The sequence below is a fragment of the Agelaius phoeniceus genome, chromosome 1 (genome assembly GCF_051311805.1).
Source record: "Agelaius phoeniceus isolate bAgePho1 chromosome 1, bAgePho1.hap1, whole genome shotgun sequence".
Lineage (NCBI taxonomy): Eukaryota > Metazoa > Chordata > Aves > Passeriformes > Icteridae > Agelaius > Agelaius phoeniceus.
Genome location: NC_135265.1, coordinates 68,178,347 through 68,198,412, shown reverse-complemented (window position 1 = coordinate 68,198,412; position 20,066 = coordinate 68,178,347). Strand labels below are relative to the sequence as shown.

The window sequence follows — 20,066 nt, the reverse complement described above, 5'->3', positions numbered from 1 at the left end:
TGAGCCTGCAATTGACATTATACATAGCTTTTTGCCTCTTCAAATGTAAAACTGAAGGGCAAATACTAAAAAAGCTTCCTAATGATAGTGCTCAATTGTGCAGAGCATTTCTGACAGTAATGTAATTCCAAGAAAATGTCTGTAGTATATGTATGCATTTGTTCTTGGAAAGGGCTCCTCCAATTGCTGGTGGCACTGTCTGACTGCCCAAATGAAGTGATCCCCCAGGAGCTTTGGATCTCAGTCCAGGCAGCCAGCCTGGAGTCAGCACCTTGCCAAGCACTGCTCCACACAGCCAGGCTCACTGCTGGATGACCTGCATGGGGAAATAAATGGGTTTCATGTGAACATTTTGACAATGCCACCTTTAAGGATGCTCTAGGCTATGCAAAAACATTGATATACATGATAAAAATAACTTGCCATTTCTATTTTTAGGGAGAGTCTGCTGGTTTTGTGTGTGATAAAGATTTTTTCACAGTAATTAGCATGGAGCTGTGTTTTGAGTATGTGCAGGAAACAGTGTCAGTAAGACAGAGATGTTTCTCATTATTGCTGAGTTGTGCTTGTACAAAGACAAGACCTTTTCTGCTTTTCAACCCCACCCTGTCAAGAAGTAGGCTGGGGATGCACAAGAAGTTTTGGAGTAACAGATCTAGGACAACTGACCCCAGCTGACCAAAGGGGTCTCCTGGACCACGTGGCATTGTGCTCAGCATATAGAAGCCCAGGGAAGGAGAATGAAGGGGGAATATTTGGAGTTACAGAATTTGTCTTCCCAAGTGACTGTTACCCATGATGAAGCCATGCTTTTTTGGAGATGACTGAACACCCACCTGAAAACAAGAAGTAGCTGATAATTCCTTGTTTTTCTTTGCTTGTTAAATTGTGTTCATCTCAACCCACAAGTTTTCTCACTTTTACCCTCCCGATTCTCTTCCCCATCCTACCAGGGCAGTGTGAGTGAGTGGCTGTGGGGCTGGGTTTCTGGCTGGGGATAAACCATGAGAAAGGGATTGCATTCTTGTCTGCAGAGCCCAGCCTGAGAGGGCCCTGAATCCAAAAGTGAGGCCTCTTGGCCCTTTTGTCATGCAAACAGTAATTTATACATCTGGCACACTGCAAAGAGAGAACATCCAACATCTGTCACATTCCATTATCTTGCTTTGATGCTATTAGGCTATTATTAGTATTTAAACTAAATATATCTTCCCACAGGCTGCTGACCATAATACCTCATTCGAATACCCATTCCTTTTATTGCCAGAAACTGTTCTGAACATCACATAAATGAAACTGGAACATCACTTGGTGGACTGTTATCATATTTTATTGCTTCATTTTATTTTACGTGGGAGGAAACAAAACTCACCGAGTGTTGTCGTATGGTTTGAAGAAGATTAAATGGGTTTCCCTATCATTTTGGGTGAGGGAAGTGAACAGAGGCTTCTCTAATGGAGATCAGATGCAGGCATTTGGTTCCACACTAACAAGGGCCCATATGCTGTCACTGGTGTATCAGTTTTGTCTTGGGGCTTCAAGACTCTGGAATGACTGGTTATTTTTTTTTTAAACTGTCGTTTATAATTAATTATCTGACTCCTCTATCTCTTCAAAGCCGAGTGAAATAAAGACGTCGTAAGAGAATAGAATTACTCTAAGCCAGAAGTTAGCTTAGAAATGTTTCCTTCCCAAGCCAAATGCTGCATTTCTACTGGGAGCTCTGCTCAGCAGTTTGCAAATAACTACCCCAAACCTCAGGTAGCATTTTGAAATGAATAGTGTTTTTAATTCACATCAGCAAAAAATGTCGCTGCTTGCCCAGGGCCAAGAGCAGTGCCCTTCCCAGGGCTGCCATGAAGGATGCTCAGGAAGCATCCAGCCTGCATCCCAGGCAACTCACACTACATCTGTTCCCATACATTAAGCAGCGACTGCTTATGTTGCTGGGTCCTGGCACAGGTTTGTCCTTGTGGTCTCGGGCTTTATTCCAGCTTGGGCCAGGCAGTGCCATCTCAAGTGGCTCCCGAGGAGGGCAGGTGTTGGGCCTGACCAGAGGCAGTCCTGGGAAGTAAGGGAGGAGTGCTGTGGTCATGAGCCTCCCCTCTCTGGTGGGAGGGCAGCCTCAGAGAGCAGTCCCAACAACATTTAATTTCAGAACAGAGTGAGAGTCCTGCAGGCATTGGTGTGCTTTCAGAGGCTGTCCCACCACCCCTGCTCAGTGAGATAGGGGCTGGTCACAGTGCTCCATCCATCTAGAAAGTCTGAGCAGAGCACCACGTCAATACAGCCCTGCAGCTTCTGGTGTCTGACCTCTGGCATCCTAAACACTGGAGGTACTGAGTTTTAAGCTAATCATATCTTCTCATTGACATTATTTATTCATTGTTTTACATTATTTATTATAGTACTGTACTTGTCAAATATGAAAACAGCAACAATACATTAGGGGCTACTCTTTCCACCCAGTGTGAGTCATCCTTTTACATAGGAACAAAGACCTGTGTGGACCTGGAACAGATCAGCTGCCCAAGTCCCTTCTGAATGGCTTGCAGGGGCTGAGTCTGGCAAGGGAAGGTTTTGCCTGCTTTTCAGTGCCCGTGAGCCTGTGCCCACAGCCACGCTGACCTGTGTGGATGTGCTGGCTCCAGGGAGCATCCATGCTGCCCAATGACACCAGGTGGCCATGTCCCAACTGGTTTTTCCTACCCTGAGAAGCAGCCATGGCTTCTCAGCCTGCATCCCCTGGGGACCCAGCAAGGTCTGGGCTGCTGACATCCTGCAGGAGGGATAGAGACTCCAGAGCTTGTGTGCAAGCTGGCTGAGACAGAAAATTTGAGCTCTTCTTTGGGCCAACAGTGCAACAAAGACAAGCCCTGCATTACAGGCGTGCTGTTGCTCTGGAAACTTGAAGCCTCTCAAAAGCAATGCAATTACTAGCTGCTTATCACTTCTGCCTCACCAAGGAGGAAATTTATTAATTTAGAGAACACTAAGGACACAGAAAAATTGTTTTTTTGTTTTCTTTTACAAGGCTTCCTTCGAATAGTGTCCAAAGAAACCACATCTCTTTCTCTGTGGTTTCTGCCTACCTCCAGAAGGCACATGTACAAAATCTCTTTTATCAGCCTCTAAACATTTTCTGTAGAAAGAAAAAAGATGATTCTTTTTTCTGAGTTACCTCATCTTGAGCTGGCATGGAAACTTGTTTAGTGCACAATGGCAGCTGCATCTTTTAAGCTAAAATTGCTATATGGCTGCTGCTTACCTCAGCTCTTTGCCTGACTTGTTAACAAAACGATTATTGCAATGTGCATCTCTTAAATTTAAATGTTAAATTGTGTTTGGGAAGAATTCATGCTCTCTTTCTTCTTAGCTGAATCAGTTCCCTTAAGGAACTAATCCATAAGGCTATTACCTGTCACAGTAAGTACAGGTAATGAAAAATATTCTCTTTGGAGTATGAGGGAGTACTTAAAAGAAAAGTGTATGAAACAAAAGGCTCAGCTATAAGACAACAGGGGTTTAAAAGTTTTTTTTAAGCCGCTACAGTTCTTGATGTCTAAAAATGCCTTTGTAGACTTGCTGCCCTGTGCAGTGTCTTCTGGGACCCTGCTTTTTCCTAAAATACCATGTTTGATTTGGCACTGTATGAGGTGCCTTTTAAAGCAAAAGTGAATGAAAGCTAGTGGTGTCTACTGAATGTTAGTAAGTGGCAAAGAACTGTAGGAAATGTGCTTTATTCCCCAGAGCTTGAGGAGACCACAAGGCAGAAAAGCCCTTGGTGGCAGCTCTGTTGCAAGAAGGGGTAATGGTGGCAGTGGGGAAGCCTTGGAGATGGCTGAGGATGGGAAAAGGCACCAAGCTGCCTGTCAGGCTTCCTGCAGCTGCCCCACCCAGGAAGGAGATGTCCAGGGTGGGATGGGTGTGAGGCCACTTGGCTTTCTGGTACAAAACAGCGACTGAGCCCAAAGTAGTTGGGAACAGTCTCTACATTTATTTTTGGAGGACCTTTAGGAACCTTTGTCTTTGAAAACTTGCCCCTGTGTGCAAATAGATAAGGGAAAGGCAGTCTGAGTACAGTGGACTTTACAATAGGATACTGCTGGGAATGGCATTTGTATTTTCAAACTTTAATAATCTGGCAGTCCCCACTGTGGCCCCATGCTACTTGGGTCTATCCCAATTTTATTGAAAAGTGTCGTTGAAAAGACATATTTTGAACACTGTAAGAGCGGACCTCATTGGAGTTACTTTAAATAAGATTTCAGAACCTTTCTTTTTTTTCTCTCCAGGATATTTTCCAGCCCCATTCTGTAGTGTTTGGGAGCAATTTTAACAGCTGTTCTTTCCTTAACCATTGTCATTGGTCTTGGTTTTCTGTTTGGTTTTTTTTTTTTCTTTTTTGACCCAAGGCAGAAGGTGATGGCCAGGCGCTTACATCTCCAATATTTTTTCTGTTGTCTGTATAGAAATGTGCACCTCTGCAGGTGAGACAGCTCAGGTGTTCAGCCCTAGAAAGCAATTGTAGGTGCCTCTCTGCAACACCAGCCACAGAGGGATGTGTGTGCTCAAAGCTGGCAGCAGGACAAGGCAGAGGTGGAAGGGAATTGTTCCAGCAAAATACACTGCCCAATCCTCCTCTGTTGACAGGGAGCTGGATAGCCAGGGGGATGAACAGCGAGTACCTAAGCACCATGATGTGGGAAATACATCTGGATCCTTTCCTTACCACCTTGAGGTAGAGATTATGCGCTGATTCTAGTAACTGGCTAATGCAGAGTGCTGCAAAGTGCCACTTGCTAAAACCAGAGTCTTACAGCTCATTCTCCTGTTATGAGCTAACACCACTGGTGTTCATTTTTTCTAATCAGTATGCCAGACAACGCTCATGGAGGGACACTGGCTGATAGCTCACCATCTGACACCAGCAGAGGATGGAGTGAGGGCCTCTCCTCCTCTTGTCACCTCTTTTTGCAGCATTCAGGTTCTTGCAGCCAGGTACCTCTCTAGTTTTCATTGTTCATAAGAAATGCAGTTTTCTCTGACATACCACTAATGAAAAATGAAAATAAATGCAAATACCATGAAAATACCCAGAAAAATTATATCAATAATGCAATATATTAATATCTACTTAATTGCTGCAATTTCAGGTCAGATTCCCTTGATACTGTTAACTTCAAGTAAAATTTAAGGCACAATTGTTCATACACAAGTACATCCTTGGTAGGGTGAAGATGGAGGCCAGTATTGGAACAGAGTTGGAATTGTTTGTGAACCCCACACTGGGACTTATTTCACTTTTAACTGTTTGCTTTTGCAGGGATAGCAGTCCAGTTGTGTTATTGAATTGATATTAATAACCATTTTTAAAGCGTTCTGATCTGGGAAATTACCATTGCATATTTTTAGATCAGATTTCTGAGTAAAGAGAGTAGTGGTTTGCTATGTGCAAATAAGATGATGTTACTATTTTTCAACTGCCTCTACTTGCAGTGGAGAAAGTTCGTTCAGCAAGCAAAAAGAAAAAATTGAGCCTTCATAGCAAATGCTGTTTTTAGCCTGCTCCAATCTTTGAACTAAGGTTATACTCAACCACTCTTTCTCATTGCACAAGCAGACTTTGGAAACCGACACACTAAAATTAGGAGGCATGTTTGCATTTTCAACCTCTCCAAGTGCAGTGCTGCAAATAGTTCATTCCAGCTATGTCATTACTGTACAACATAGGGTTTGGGGTTTTTTTTTAGAAAGCAAATGTCATTACTTACATCTCTTCCACATTACTTAAAAAAACCCACCCACTTTGTTTGGCAAAATGAGTGTGGGGACCGAAGCTGCCCTTACTGCAGTGTCCTTGCTGACCCCATGAGCATAGGAGCCTGTGCTTGTCACAGGCACTTGGTAGCCAGAGGTTCATCTGGGGCAAAGTTGTGTCTTTTCTCTGCTCAGGAGATGGAGAAGGGATAACTAGAATAGTAAGTTCTCCACTCTATTCAACAGTATTTTATTAATCCTGAAAAAAATGTGTATCATTCTGCTCGTGTTGTGTAATCCCAATACCTGGGACAATTGATGAAGATTTTGCATAGTTCTCCTCATGAGTACAGATGAGGTAGTGTATTTTAAGGCATTGTTATGAAAACTCTATTTTTTTGTTAGTTTGTTCTAGGTTTTTTGTTTGTTTGTTTTGTTGTTTGGTTCTTTTCATTCTGAAGGATTCCAACTAAAGTGAACTACCTCTTTACTCCTTCAGTGCTTCATGTGCCTTGAACTGCTCCTCACAACTTTTGCATAAAACAATGAGGAAACTTAATTTGCTTAAATAAGAGCAAGGAAGGATTTGATAAAAGTAGACAACTGAAAATCCAGTAAATCCTCTCTGACTAGAAACAGGTAGCCCAGCTTTTAATTGCATATAATCTAAACACTGTCACTATCAGAAGAAACTAACAGCTGTAGCTAATCCGTGCTGGCCCCATGCCACACCTTGGGATGGGTATTCTGTGGAGTACAGGCTCTGTTCATGGTCATGTATAAACGACTTTCTTCATGAAGCACTGACCATGTGTGGGACTGAATATAGACTAAAGTTTGGCTTAAGGACAGAAAATTACATAAGGATTTGTCTGGGGGAGGGAGGAGAACTTTTTGTATTATATAGAGGGGGTGTTGCTTGTTTTGGTTGGGGGTAGTTGGTTTCTTTTGTTGGTTTCGTTTATTTTGGTTTGATTTTGGTTTTATTTGTTTGTTTGAGAGACAAAGAAATGTTTTATTGCTGACTTGCCAACGAGGGAAACTTCGAGGAACAGACCCGAGTTTCTTCACTTTGCCGCCAGATGTCCGTCATGAGCAGGGAAAGCTGGTGACTTGCACGATACCCAAAAACCTGGACTCGCAGCATTTTTGAAGATCTGACAGCGAAAACTCGAATGAAATTATGTGTTACCATACAGTTTTGGACGGCAGGTATGCTGCAAAGGCTTTTTGGCTGCGAAAAATCCAAAGTCCTGCCGGTAACTCTAAAATCTATGTTTAACTCTTAAAACGTGTGTGTCTCAGCCTGCAGCAGTTGTAGAATACAGAGCCTGTGCTCTCCTTCAGAGAATTAGGTATGCAGCTCTCATCCAAAGTCCTAAAATCCTTTTGGGAAGCTTGCCCTTTCAGATGGCAAAAAATCTGAGAGAGTCACTGCATGTGACCTCTGGAAGGAGACCTAGTCCTTTTCAGCGTCATTGAGCTGCTGAGTGGTGCTGTAGCTTTCATAGGTCTGATAGCATTAACTGAATCCCTCAGTAAAGCATTCACATCCACAAGCAGAGGCATTTCCAGGCATAAGCAGTGCACAACTCTGGAAAGCACTACTGGAAAAAAAGTTGGAACACTTAAACTTAATAAGGTGCAATAACTTCTTAAGGAGGGCGTTACCTCTCCTTAAGCACACGAGGGAAGTACCTCGTGTACTTCCCACCTACACGAGGGAATTTACCTCCAGTAACTTAAGAGGGAAGGTTTGCTGTGTGTCCCTGTCCTCAGACTTCTTTAAACTCAGGTGCCCAAATGCTTCCAACTGTTATAACAGCTGCTGTTTATTGCAGTAACCACTATTTCAGATTAAAACCATAAAGGTTTGATACATGTTTGAGAATCAGAAGAGCAGAAACACCCAAGAGCTGCTCCAGAATTTGGCACTGTCCGTTGCTAAATGTGTACCATCTCTTCCTATCTTTGAGAGAAGCAGGGGACACTTCGGATGGAAGGGTTCATTCTTCAGCAATAACAGTGTAATGGGACATTTCCCTCTCTCATTGTCAAAACAGGAAGCCGAGGCTACAAAGCTCTTCTGGACACCGCGACAGGAGCTACACCCAAACGAGCTCAGGGACTGGGAAGTGAATGTCTGTGGGAAATGGCTGTTCTCCTCCCCCACCACCTGCGGGAAAAGTACCTGCCTAGGAAACGTCCCTCACTCACCTAAGGGCTCCTGCACATCCTCCCAACCTCCAGACACCCTTCCTAAGGGGTTGCAAAATGTCCTGCATCCCTCTCAGTTCACGAAGGAGACAGCTTGTGCACCGAGCTCTGCTCCTGGGAATCTGGGTTTTCCCAGCAGGATCCCACACTGCCTTACAGGAAGGAAAGGTGTGTTGCTCACCACCTCTCTGGGAGTGAGCCCTAGTCTCATCTAATTAAAAAAAAAAAAAAAAAGCAGCCCCACTGCTCTATGTTGAGAAAAGTGAATAAATGAACCAGCAGTACAAAAATTTCCCTGGGCATTGCCTTCTTGAGTCCTTCCTGGGAAACACAGACCTCTTTCATGAAGGTAGTGGGATCCACTACACCAAAAGGAACCTGTTGGGTCTGTGCTGTCCCATGCAACCCCATTTTCAAATTCTGAGTATCTTCACAATCTGGGAAAAAAAAAAAAAGACAGTTGCAAAAGCAACTTGTACTCCTCCCTCCCACCCCCACGACTGTATGCTCAAATCTCCTAATTAATACCCTTTTTCCTATCAAAACAAGTTTTTAAATATCCAGCATTACAGTATTCCTTGACTGGTGCAGTTAAAGCACACATCTGTAACCTTGCTTTCAGAGACGTGAAGGCTCAGTGTAACCTCCACTTCTGAAAATACTGTATTCTGCCTTGAATATTCTCAGCTGTGTCTCTGGGAAGCTGAATATGAGCTTATTGCCAGATTCTGATTCTAATGAAGTTAATGGAAATTTTGCCAGTGACTTCAAATGGTCCAGATATTATTCTCGGGCCAACTCCTATGAAATTATCCCAGTTCAAACCTAGAGCAATTGCACTGATTTCAGTGAGACTAGACTGGCTTTACTCATCCAGTCTGAGGAAGATACATGAAGTCAGAAATCAGGGTATGGAAGAGCTGCCTCTCGCTCAACCAAACTGCTGTTATTGGAGTGTTGGATGGTGTTTGGGTTTTGGTGTTTTTTGTTTTTTTTCACTCTTTGATGAAAGTGATGAAATCAGAGCTGCAGCATTACTGTAGGAGGGGGTATGTTAATTTCTGGTAGCATAGCCTGCTCCACAGGATGCAGACTGATACTCCATCAATCAGGGCTGGCGTGGGGTACCTGGGTAGTCTCAGCCATGTACCACAGTTTCACGTTCAGTTCTCCAAGATACTCCAGGGGAAAAAAAAAAAAAAAAAAAAAGCTGTGGAGTATGTCGTAACCTGCTAAAATAAACCGCAACGCTTATTCACATTTAGAAAACTCCACCTATTTTCAGGACAAATAGCCAACACCCGCTGGGGGCAGGAAGGGTGGCCGAAACCCTTCCTTTAACAAGAAACAAGCCGGCAGAGTCTAGCGGCAGAGGCGGCAGGAGCCGCAGTTCGGCGGAGCGCCACTCCAGCGCAGCGAGCCCGCGACACCCGACGGGGCCGGCGCTTCTCAACCTGCTGCTGCTGCTGCTCCGCCGCCCCCGCCCCGCCCGTCCGCCCCCGCGGGGCCGCGCTACCTGCGCCCGCTCCCCGCCCCGGAGGAGCGGCCGCCCGCCCCGCCGAGAGGCGGGCGCGCTGCTGATTTGCCTTCGCTGGCAGCAGCCGCGCTCCGGCCAGCCCGCGGGGACCGGGGCTGCAGCCGCAGGAGCCGCTCGCTCGCCCTCTGCCTCCCTTGCTCCCTAGCAGCGAGAAAAGTTTTGCGGCTCTTCACCCTGCTCCTTCTCCCGCCGTCCGCAGCCCCCGCGGCCCGGCGCGGATCCCCCGGGCAGGGGCATGGCGCGCTGAGCGGCCGCAGCGGGCCGGGGGCGGCCCCGCCGCACCTGAGCGGCGTTGGGCGCGGGGGGCTCCGCAGCGCGCTGCCCCGCGGGCGGCCATGCGCGGCGGCGAGCGCTGAGCCCCCCCGGCCTGGCCGCCCCCCGCCGGCCCGGGCCGAACCCGCCGCGGGGGGGCAGGGCTGGAGGGCGGCGGGCAGCCCGCGGGGACAGCGCGGAGCGGGGACGTCGCCTGCCTGCGCCCGGCCGAGCGCCATGCCGCGCCGGCTGGCCTGGCTGTGCTGCTGCTGGGCGCTGCTGAGCGGCGCCTGCCGCCCCGCCGAGCCCGCGCTGCCCGCCGAGGGTGGGGAGCCGCCGCCGCCCGCCGCCGCCGGCTCGGGCTTCCTCTACCGGCGGCTGAAGTCGCACGAGAAGCGGGAGATGCAGCGGGAGATCCTCTCGGTGCTGGGGCTGCCCCACCGGCCCCGGCCGCTGCCGCGGGAGCCGCCGGCCCCGCCGCCGGGACGGCTGAGAGCGGCACCGCGCTTCATGCTGGACCTCTACCACTCCCTGGCCGAGGGCGCGGAGGGCAGCGCGGGCGCGGAGAGCGGGGGCCGCCCGCCGACCCCTGCCCCGCCGCTGCCCAGCCCGCAGGACAGTGCCTTCCTCAACGACGCCGACATGGTCATGAGCTTCGTCAACCTGGGTGAGTGAGGGAAGGAGGGAGGGAGGGAGTCCTGGGATGCGCGGAGCCCACCCAGCCAGTCCCCCGTCCGTCTGTCCGTCCCGCGGACATCCCTGGTCCGGGCAGGGGGGACGCGCGGCCGCTCCCCGGTGGGGCGCGACGGGGTCGGGGCTTTGCCGGCTGGGACCCACCTTGGACTGCGCGGGTTTCGGCCAGGAGGGCAGCTCACTTTGGGGAAGGGCAAAACCTCTCGCAAGCAGTCAAAAAAGAATGTACCCCAGCATGCAAAACCTTGGGGGGAGGGACTGAGAGGAAGGAAGAAAAAAAAGAATAATTTTTTGTTTTAGTAGTCCTTGTTCTGATGGTAGCCTGTAGTAGTTCAGAATTAAGCACACCTTCTGCTGCTTCTTGGGTAGCAGAGCTGGATTCATGCCGGAGTACAGGTTGCACTTACTCTATGCAAGGTCCAGCAGCACAGACATGCCGGACTGAAGACTCTGGGCTTGAACAAAGCATAGCCACACTACTTCATGGTGTCCTCATCTTCTCATTTTTAAATATTTTTTGTTTGTTTTTATTTTAAGGGGTCAGAGCTAGTGTGGTGGTGAATATGTGTACTACTCTGTGTAGGTTATTCTGGTGATTAAGCACAGGAACGCAAAAAAAGTCTGTGTCATGTGGAAATCTTAAATTAAGTTTTGTTAGACGTCAACCTGCTCTTCAAACAAATCATCCTGTCAGCGATGTGAAGGGCTCTGAGGCAGGCATTGCAGTGGGAAAATCATTAAGTTTTTTACTTAGAGGAGCTCTTAGTACTATGCAATTGTAAGGAAACAGTGTAATTAGATTCAGCCTAATGTGGAGAATGAAAATATTTCAGTTGGCAAATAACAGTTCCTTTTTTTAGGGAATTCCTGTGAAGCTCAAGTGTCTTAGCCAGTCAGCTGAAGACTTTGCCTTTTTACTTGTGCTGCCAGAGCTGTGTGCCAGAACTACAACAGCTTGTCTTGTTTAAAAAAAAAAACAAAAACAAACCAAACTGAATTTGTTGTGTGTTTACTCGTTTAGAGCAGTGCTATGTCACTGCAGCAGGAAATTTCTCGGAGCTCTCAGTGCTGGTACAGGTGTTCAATAGCTTTGTGCCATGCTCTGTGCATCTAGAACAAGAGCTGATTAATTTTTGTACCTGATGGAAATCCCGTGGTAGGTCAGAAGAGTTGCAAATAGTTGTTAAAGGATTTGTTTGCATTGAAACTGAGGCAGCCACAACTCGTAAGGGTACAGTTGAGCTGCCTTAGGTGCTCAGACCTTCCAGGAGCCTGGAGCCCTGGTGTCTCCTTGTACTGTAGGTGTGTAGCTGTCAGGGTCTCATCTGCCTTGTTTTAAGTCAGCTCAGGGAGGTTTAGGTGGTGTTGCCATCTCAGAGCTCAGATATATTGAGACATCCTGAAATTGTCCATCGATGAAACTGGCATGGTCTGTGGTCTCAGCTCAGAAGCTGAGATCTGGGAAATACTGTACAGGCTTTAAATCCAAAGGGCACCTGTTTTTCTTCCCTCCCAGCCTCCCCAAACCTCTCTGTCCTTTGAATAGACAGAGCTGCTGTCCCTGTTCTTTGCCTTGGGGACTTTCAGGACCTATACTTAGAGCTGTGAGTTTAAGAAGTGTGGTGCTGACTGTAGTTGTCTATAAGCAACCCCCATGTCACATTGCACTTGAGGGATGTGAAACAAGGTGCCTGCGAGGGGCCAGGTAGTTCCCTAAAGACCTGATTTCAGGGATAAGTGTGAGCATGTGGTGTTTAAGAAGGTAATTAGCTGTTTGTAAAGCACCAGGACAATATTATTAGATGGTATAATCTGAAAGTATGTGTTTCTTTTGAAATCAACCCCTTCCACTCATATGATTCAAATCAGTTCTGAGAATTTGGATCTAGACCCTTCTGTAACAACAACGAAAATTATTCATGTAATGTAGTAAAATAGTGCAATTGAAATGCTAGTTATGTGTCTCAGGAAGCATGAATCAACTGCAGAAATTTCTCATCAACTTCCAAATCCCAAGTCATAAACCATAATGTCATTTAACATGATTGTTTGTTACCAGAGTGTTGACAAATCGATGGGCTGGGACTGAACAGCTGTTTGGCTGTTTTCTGTGGCTTCTCTGACATACCAGGGATTTTTTGGGGTCTTTCACCTGTGTATTGACATTTTCTTTTCCATTTAACGGTAATTCAGATCGCAAAAGTAGAGGAAGCCTAAGGTTATATTCCAATATAGAAACCAAAGGTTTGATGGGAGAAAGCCACCTTGTAATCTGTCAAAACAGCTTATTAGATGAAGCATTAAATGCAGCAAAAGATGGTGGGTTCGCAGCAGAAAGGGAAGAATTCTTGATTTCAAGCACACTGACTAATCCAATGAAGTACATGTCAAACAACCCTGAAAACTCACAGCTGGAGTCTGCTTATAAGTGGACACTGCCAGAATTATTTTAGTTGGGGCTTTCTGCATGTGGCCATATATACAGTTACTTCTGTTCAGTTAAAACTGACTTCTGAAGAACTTTATGTTCAATCTTAAAGACTTCCCATTCCATTATTGAAGAGGCAACTACTAAAGAGATGTGATGTATCACCTGGATATGCAGGTGAATGTGGCTGTGTGAGTGTCAAGTCAGTGTGGGTGACCTGCCTGCAGGTGCTGATGCTGCTTCTGCTGCAGCTCAGAGCCAGACAAAAGTTTGATGCATCTTGTTGTGCTGGAAAGCCATCATCTAGGTCAGCTGTGCAGAGCAGTTCTACTCTGTCATGAAAGTTTGCAGGTGTTGACGTTCTTATAAAAGTGCATTTAATTTTTCCAGCCCTGTAGCCCGAAAGGAGTCACTAGCTTGTAGTCATTGCTGATTTTAAACATGCAGGGCTCCAGCCCTTCCTGACCAACCTACATCCTTCAGTCTGGGGACACAGCAGATGTGTTTTCTCTCTGAGGAAGGCTATGTTTCCATATGTGCTCAGGGTGTGAGTCCTCTTTGCAAAGGTCTTGCAAAGCTGAGGGACTTTGGTGAGGTCTTGGATTATTCAGGCAGTGCAGGCTTGTCCCAGCCTCAAAGGTGATAGTGTTCTTGGAGATAGTTTCTATTTTGTTTTGGGTTTTTTTTTAAAGTGAAACAGGAAGGTCACAGAAGCGTGGAGGTTCTTCACACACTGGGATTTGCTGTCTTACAGGGAGGACAAGAAATATCAGTCTTTGAAATGGGGAATCTGGGATTTATCTTGCTTACCTGGTGGTGTCTGTATTGTGGTGTGGGCAATGATTCCCAGAGTGACTGATTATAGGGGAGCTTAGTATGTCCAGGGTTTCTAGGAGACGCTTAGCACTTAGTTTTATGAAAAAAACTGCACCTGGACAGCCGTATCAGGGAGGAGAAATATTTTTTTGTTCCCATTATAAGCAAAATCACATGAAATATAAACCAGTTCAGATAATTCAGATAATAAATTTAATCTATCAGGTTAAATACCAAAACATAATTTGACAGAAAACATAACCTGACCTTGGTAAATCTAGTCCTTTTTCGGCAAGATGATCCTAGAAGTGTCTGTTTTGGGTGTTTTCATTAGGATGAAGCATCTGACAAGTGCCTGTTTCTTTTCATTTCACACATAGGAAGTCTGGATAGCCAGCACAGATGGAAATATCTGCATGGATTCACTGGAGAAGCAGGGTACCAAATTCCTGTGCTGTGGAAATGCCTGTAGAGCAGGGCTGTGGGGCTGGGGTGGGGGAATGCATTGTGGGCCAGCAGTTGTCTTTGTGAAACTGTTCAGCTCTTCTTGTAGGAACAGCCTTGATATAAATATGTGGCATGTCTTGACACGGTAGTGTTGGGAGAATAACATCTATTAATGTGTCCTATCTGGAAAATGTACCTTCCTCATGGCACGAGATAAGGTTATCTCCTCTTGGCAGAACAGCCCAGGCTTGGTATGGAGATACTTCTTGAGGCAGTGATGCTGGATTGACAGCTTGACCCCAGTGTTCTCAGGCACATCAGTGCTGATGTGAAGGAGATCTGTGCTGCATCCTCAGTTTCACCAGCTGGTGTCTTCAGAGTAGTGCATGCTGTGTGAAGCAGCAGAAAACAAGGCTCTCAAAGACTTTGCTACTTTAATGGCATCCAGAATTATTTGTGTATCATGAAGAGTGCTGTGAAGCAATCCTGTGTCAGAACATGGTCTTCACCCATGTCTTCCTATCCTGGCATCCACACTGAGAGGAAAAAAGCCATGCACTTCCTACAATCAAACCTAAGGAATTCAGTGGCAGTCTGAGTTTCTGCTGTGACCCAAATCTGGGGCTGTTGATAGATGTGCAGGAAAAGTCTGAACCCATCAAACCTGCCAGAGATAAGGATCATAAAAAGTGTGCTTTGGGGTGTGGTACCTGGTTATTCAGCATTGTGGCTTTTTGTAGCAGACTAGCAGCACTGATTCACTGTATGACTACTTTTGGAGAGAGATTTTCCCTTTTATCATAAGACCCACAGATCCCTTGGGAGGGCTTCATGCAAAAGGTTGAGGGGAAGCTCACCTTTTGCCAGCCAGTCCTGCAGTCAGCCCTGAAGCTTCAACACTGTTTGAATTGGGGTTGGGGTGGAAAGACTCTTCTTCTATTTTTGAATCTCCAAACTCCAGGCAGTCCCCATCTTCCCTGCAAGACTTCAAGTGTCAGCTGGGGCAAGGGTGCTCCCTTTCAGTGCAAGGAAGTTGCTTGGAGGTAGATATAAGACTTGTTGTACAAATGCACTCTCTTTCTCCTTGCCTATACAGCAGCACCTTATGGATGTGATGTCTTACAAACAGGCTTTTCATCTTTTTGGCAATGGTTACCTACCAGATTTCCTTCTAGGAACGATCTTGCCCAAATCCATAGCACCTCAGGTGCAAGCAATATGCCTTTGTTCTGCACAGCTTTTCACGAGAGGGAAGCAGTGCTCCAACATCCTTAGATGTGTTTCTAAAGCAGGTGAGTTTTTTCATCTGAAGGATTTGATCAGCCCACCTGCCTTTTTCCCAGCACCGTGCTTGCTGTTGGGAGATACAAAATTAGGCAACCAAGATGTCTCAGGGATGTTGCGTGATTGGATTGATGGGACCATACCATTCATACTGTCATCCCATCTGTTTGTACTCTTGGCCACGTGTTGTAAAGGTCAAGACATCAACTCAGAGGGAATAACTGGAGTGTGTGATGCTGCAGATCTGGCTGTGCTGCCAGCTGGCTGTGTACAGCCTCACTTGCTCGGCATGTGAGCAGTGTCCTCCACGTGTGTCCAGAGCAGGCCAATACTAGAAATCATTAAGCTGATGATGGGAATGAGTTTACTGACTTCTGCCAAGCCTTGTATAGTGGGCTTTGATGCCAAGACAGATTCCCAAGTGCTGAAGAACAGCCTTATATTTGCTGTTCAACTGATGCAGCTCGAGATCCCCATTTATGTAATCTCCTTGGAGTAGCTGCTGCTTGCAAGCTGCCTGCTAGTGCGGAACTGCCTGACAACACTGTTAAAGAAAGGGCAAATGGTCTTTTAGAAGTCCTCAGCTCCTCTGGACTTGGAATTTGAGGGACCGTAGTCATCCTTCTGCCTTAGGCTAGGAGCCCTGGAAGATGTGTGGCTCCTGGAAATGCTGCTCTTCAAAACCTGTACTGTTGAAATGAGTGGAGAGTCATGTTCATGTAAGCAATTTATCCAAGTCTGATTGTCATCTGGACTAAGCTACTGGGAGCAGACAGTGTGACATTAGTGGGATTATTCTCTGTCTTGTGAAAGCTTTTCAGAGCTTCAAAATTTACAGTCTTAGACTTCAACATTTCACACAAATTTTTCTTCCAGCAACAACAATAACAACAGCAATTTATTGTAATTTAAAAACCTAGTATTGCCAAACCAGTCTTGATTACTTCAAGCCAAATTTTTTATCTGTATATAAATGAAAAGTTGCATTTTGAATTAGAAACCCAGGTGTGGGTCTGGTGAGGTTTTTTTGTGGTTATTTTTAATTTTTTTTTTTAAATAAAAGCAGAACTTCCTAGTTCTTTCCCTCAGAAAAAAAAAAATTGAAGCTAAACCACTTTTTATAAAAAGGTTTTCTCTTGGCAATTTTTTTCCAGCTCAACATGGCTTTAGCAGAAAATCACTTGGGCAGCTGTCATGGATGTCTTGTGCTGAGCTCCTGCTGGGACTGCTTGCTGCAGGCTTGTACCTCTGCCAAGGAGCTGTGGATCCTTGCTGGGTCTAGCCCGGTGCATTGCAGTGGTTACACTCTCTTTTGTAGTTTTAAATATAAACTTCTAAGCAGTGTTTGTGATTTAGGAGGAAGGAAGGTGGTGTTTAGACTTTCCATGCCATGGAGTCACGATTCCTTTTAGGTCATCTTGCCTCATTGCTAACTTGTAGGGGGTTAGAGGAAGGTATGATTTACTTGGGACATAAACAGTCCCATTGTGTGTTTCTGCTGTATCCCAGTAGATGCACAGCTATGCTGTAAGGTACAGCCCACCTCCTAATAATTTAACATTTCCACTTGACCATTTATATAGCAGTGTGAAGCAAAGAGCAAGCACTATTGCCCAAAAGGAAAAATGGCTCATGGGTGAGAGATTCCCATTTGTTACAGCAAGTATCAGACCTCAGAGCCTGCGAGATGGAGGTTAAGGACTGGGAAACTGTCTGCTGCCCACCTGATTCTTGGAGACTAGTTTTGGGTCATACCTAGATTCCCTGTTTGAAGCAGCAGTTTTAAACTCAAAGAGGGTAGGTTTAGATTGGACAGAAGGCAGAAGTTTTTCCAACAGCAGTAGTGGGACACTGAAACATGTTCCCCAGAAGAGCTGTGGATGCCCCATCCATGGAGCTGTTCAAAGTCAGGTTGGATGGGGCTTTGAGCAATCTGTTTTACTGAACAATGTTCCTGCCCATGGCAGGGGTTGATCTGGATGACTTCTGAAGATCCATTCTAGCCCAAATTGCCTGGAATTCTAAGTGGGAATTGGGAAGGCCTTTGGGACTGGGATTCTGCAGCTATGGTATGCAGAGGGTGAGGAGACATGCCTGAAAACATTCAGTGAGTTGTTTCTTTCCACCTTTTTTTCAGTCGTGGCTGGCAGGGGATGAGGAGTGGTGCCTTCTGCAGCCCTTGCAGCAGGGGTGGCTGGCAGCAGCACACTAAAGGGCCTGGTGCTTTGCACCCAGAGCAGCTCCCACACAGGGGCTCTGGGAAGGGCATGTGGCTGCAGCTGCTGCAGGGCTGCTGCAGGAGAAAAAAGCTTAATTAAAGAAGCTGAGTCCCTGTGGGATTGCAGGAGTGTTTAATACCTCGTAATGGACTTTGATTCCTAAAAACTGCTGTGGATTGGGGTTGGCATTTCCTGAACTTTCAGTTACTTAAGAAACAGTCTTGTAGTGTTGGGTAGAGTTTTGGAATGGATTTTTTTGTTTGTTTGTGTTTTGGGTTGGTTGGTTTTTTTTTGGTGATGTAATGAGATTATTTTTTTTTGTTTTGTTTTTAAGGGCACAAAGATTTTGACAGCGCTGCTTTCAGCTCTTTTTATTTTACGTAGCAGTGTTCATCATAGCACAATGACAGAATTGAATCAGTGGTAGCAACAGTGGGAACTTTTGGCAAAAAAGGATAATGTAGACAGAGCCGAAGTGTTCTGCTAACTAAAACAGTAGCTGTATTTTTCAGAGAGCTAGACATGACTGTTTTGATCCAATGTGGTGTTAATCACAAGAATACATAACTGCTTTCCTGTGAACTTTCCCCTTAAAAATGTCCAATGATATCACCTGATGTTTTGCACTAATGCTCAGTATAACCAGAATTTAGAACAGCTGGCTCCATATAAACTTGGAACATTCTTAGGTCAAATATTAGTGTATAAATAAAAACATTTTGAAAATGAAAACAGAAGCACAGTATTGGAAATATACTGAATGTGCAGATGTACTTCATGGCTTGAATAGCTTTACAAATTAAACAAGACAGTGTTAACACTTGTTCTGAAGAGTCAAATTTCCTGATAGTAAATGAGGGAGTGTTTTCAAACAGTATTCCAAAGATGTGTTATTCCATGTATGTTAATGGTTGTCTGCAGTGTGAGAAATGTATGAATTGGCTGTTTGAAACACTGTTCTAACGAATTTATATTTGTTCAACCCAAAATCTTGTCAAATGGAGATCTGCAGTTTCTTTTATCAAGTGCAGGCTATAAAATGTGCCATGTTTAAAGCATGCACAGGGATGTTTACGTTGAAGTGTACTGCCGCAGCTTTCTTATCTTGTCGCTCACCTCATCACGTTCACGTGGCATGTATGGTCAAGGTATTAGACACTCTGTTTGTACAAGGGCTGAAGGGTGACATAATGTCTATTGAAGCACAAGTGTTAGGCTCCACAGCAGGCAACAAAGAGCACTTAAAAAATGAGAACAGATTAGAACTCATGAGCAGGGTCTGATAATTTCACACACAAGCCAAGAGGTGTTGGAGGGAGGAAAGGGTCAACAGCTATGGTGTGAAACAGATGTGCCTCCTTGCATCCTTGTCTCTCCTGGGCTTTCCAGACCACTTGAGAGAGAAAACCAGAAGAGTAAAGCTCTTAGCAGTCAATTCCAGTCTTTTTATGGGGAATAAAATTATCCAAATAAGTTGGAAAATGAGGTTTAACTGTAACTAATGCGTACAACATGCAAAAGACTTGTCTGCCTCTGTCTTTGTAAACTCTGTAATAATACAAAGCTGTTTGAACATGAACACTTGCTGCAGCCTAACTTCCATATTTTTCAAACTGCTTTAAAATATCTGGATAAAGGTATTCTGTATCAGGGATTAAAGAAGTGGTCACAGCTTTAATTCCTCATGGCACAGAGGTGCAAGCTCCCTCTTTCAGTCCAAATTCAGATGAGCAGAGGTAGAGGCAGCAGTCTTTAATTGCCAGATGCTCTGCAGGAAAACAGGAGGAAGCATTTCCTAAGTCACTTACCATGGGCTTCCCATTCATGTTTCTTCGCTACTTTTGGCCACGTTGGTGGTGTGCTGCAGGAAGAGGCCTTACACACTTTTAATGTACCTGAGTCTTCATAATGATGCCAGGCTTGGTTCTTCAAAACTTTTGTATGCAAGCAGGGAGAGGCTTCTCTGCAAGTCTTGACATGTGTGTGCAATTTTGATGCAAAAAAGTAGGAGGATAGTTCTAAAATTCAAGCCTGGTTTGAAATTCATGTTTTAATATCTACACAAAGATTTGATTCACAAGTACAGAATCCAGGTGCTCAACTTAAATGATGAAGGTTGGCAAAGAAGCCCTTCATTTTAGAAAAGCAGCAGCCTCTCTTGCCCACAAACTGTCATCTTGAGACATCATTTCAAGCATGCAGACCTTTTTGCTTAATTATTGTAACATCAAACATCTTTGACATGAAAGGGACCAAGCAGTGGCTGTGCAAGATAATGACTTGTTTATAAAAATAATTTAAACAACATATGAAAAGGATAAACATGCATGTTCTGCCAAAATTCACTGTATGTTCTGCAGGCTTTGGCGATTGTGAATCTCTTGGCTTGCTCTTTCCATTTTTTTTTTTTTTT

At 45.3% G+C, this 20,066-nt stretch overlaps 1 protein-coding gene across 1 annotated transcript in view; it reads left to right on the top strand.

Moving 5' to 3' along the window:
• The first annotated feature begins 9,386 nt into the window (after nt 1–9,386).
• Nucleotides 9,387–20,066, top strand: part of BMP6 (bone morphogenetic protein 6) — a 95,237-nt gene continuing 84,557 nt past the window's right edge. The window contains exon 1 of the mRNA XM_054645275.2: nt 9,387–10,433. Within this exon, the coding sequence (XP_054501250.1) occupies nt 10,004–10,433 (430 nt within the window). The 5' untranslated portion in view covers nt 9,387–10,003. The remainder of the gene's footprint in view (nt 10,434–20,066) is intronic.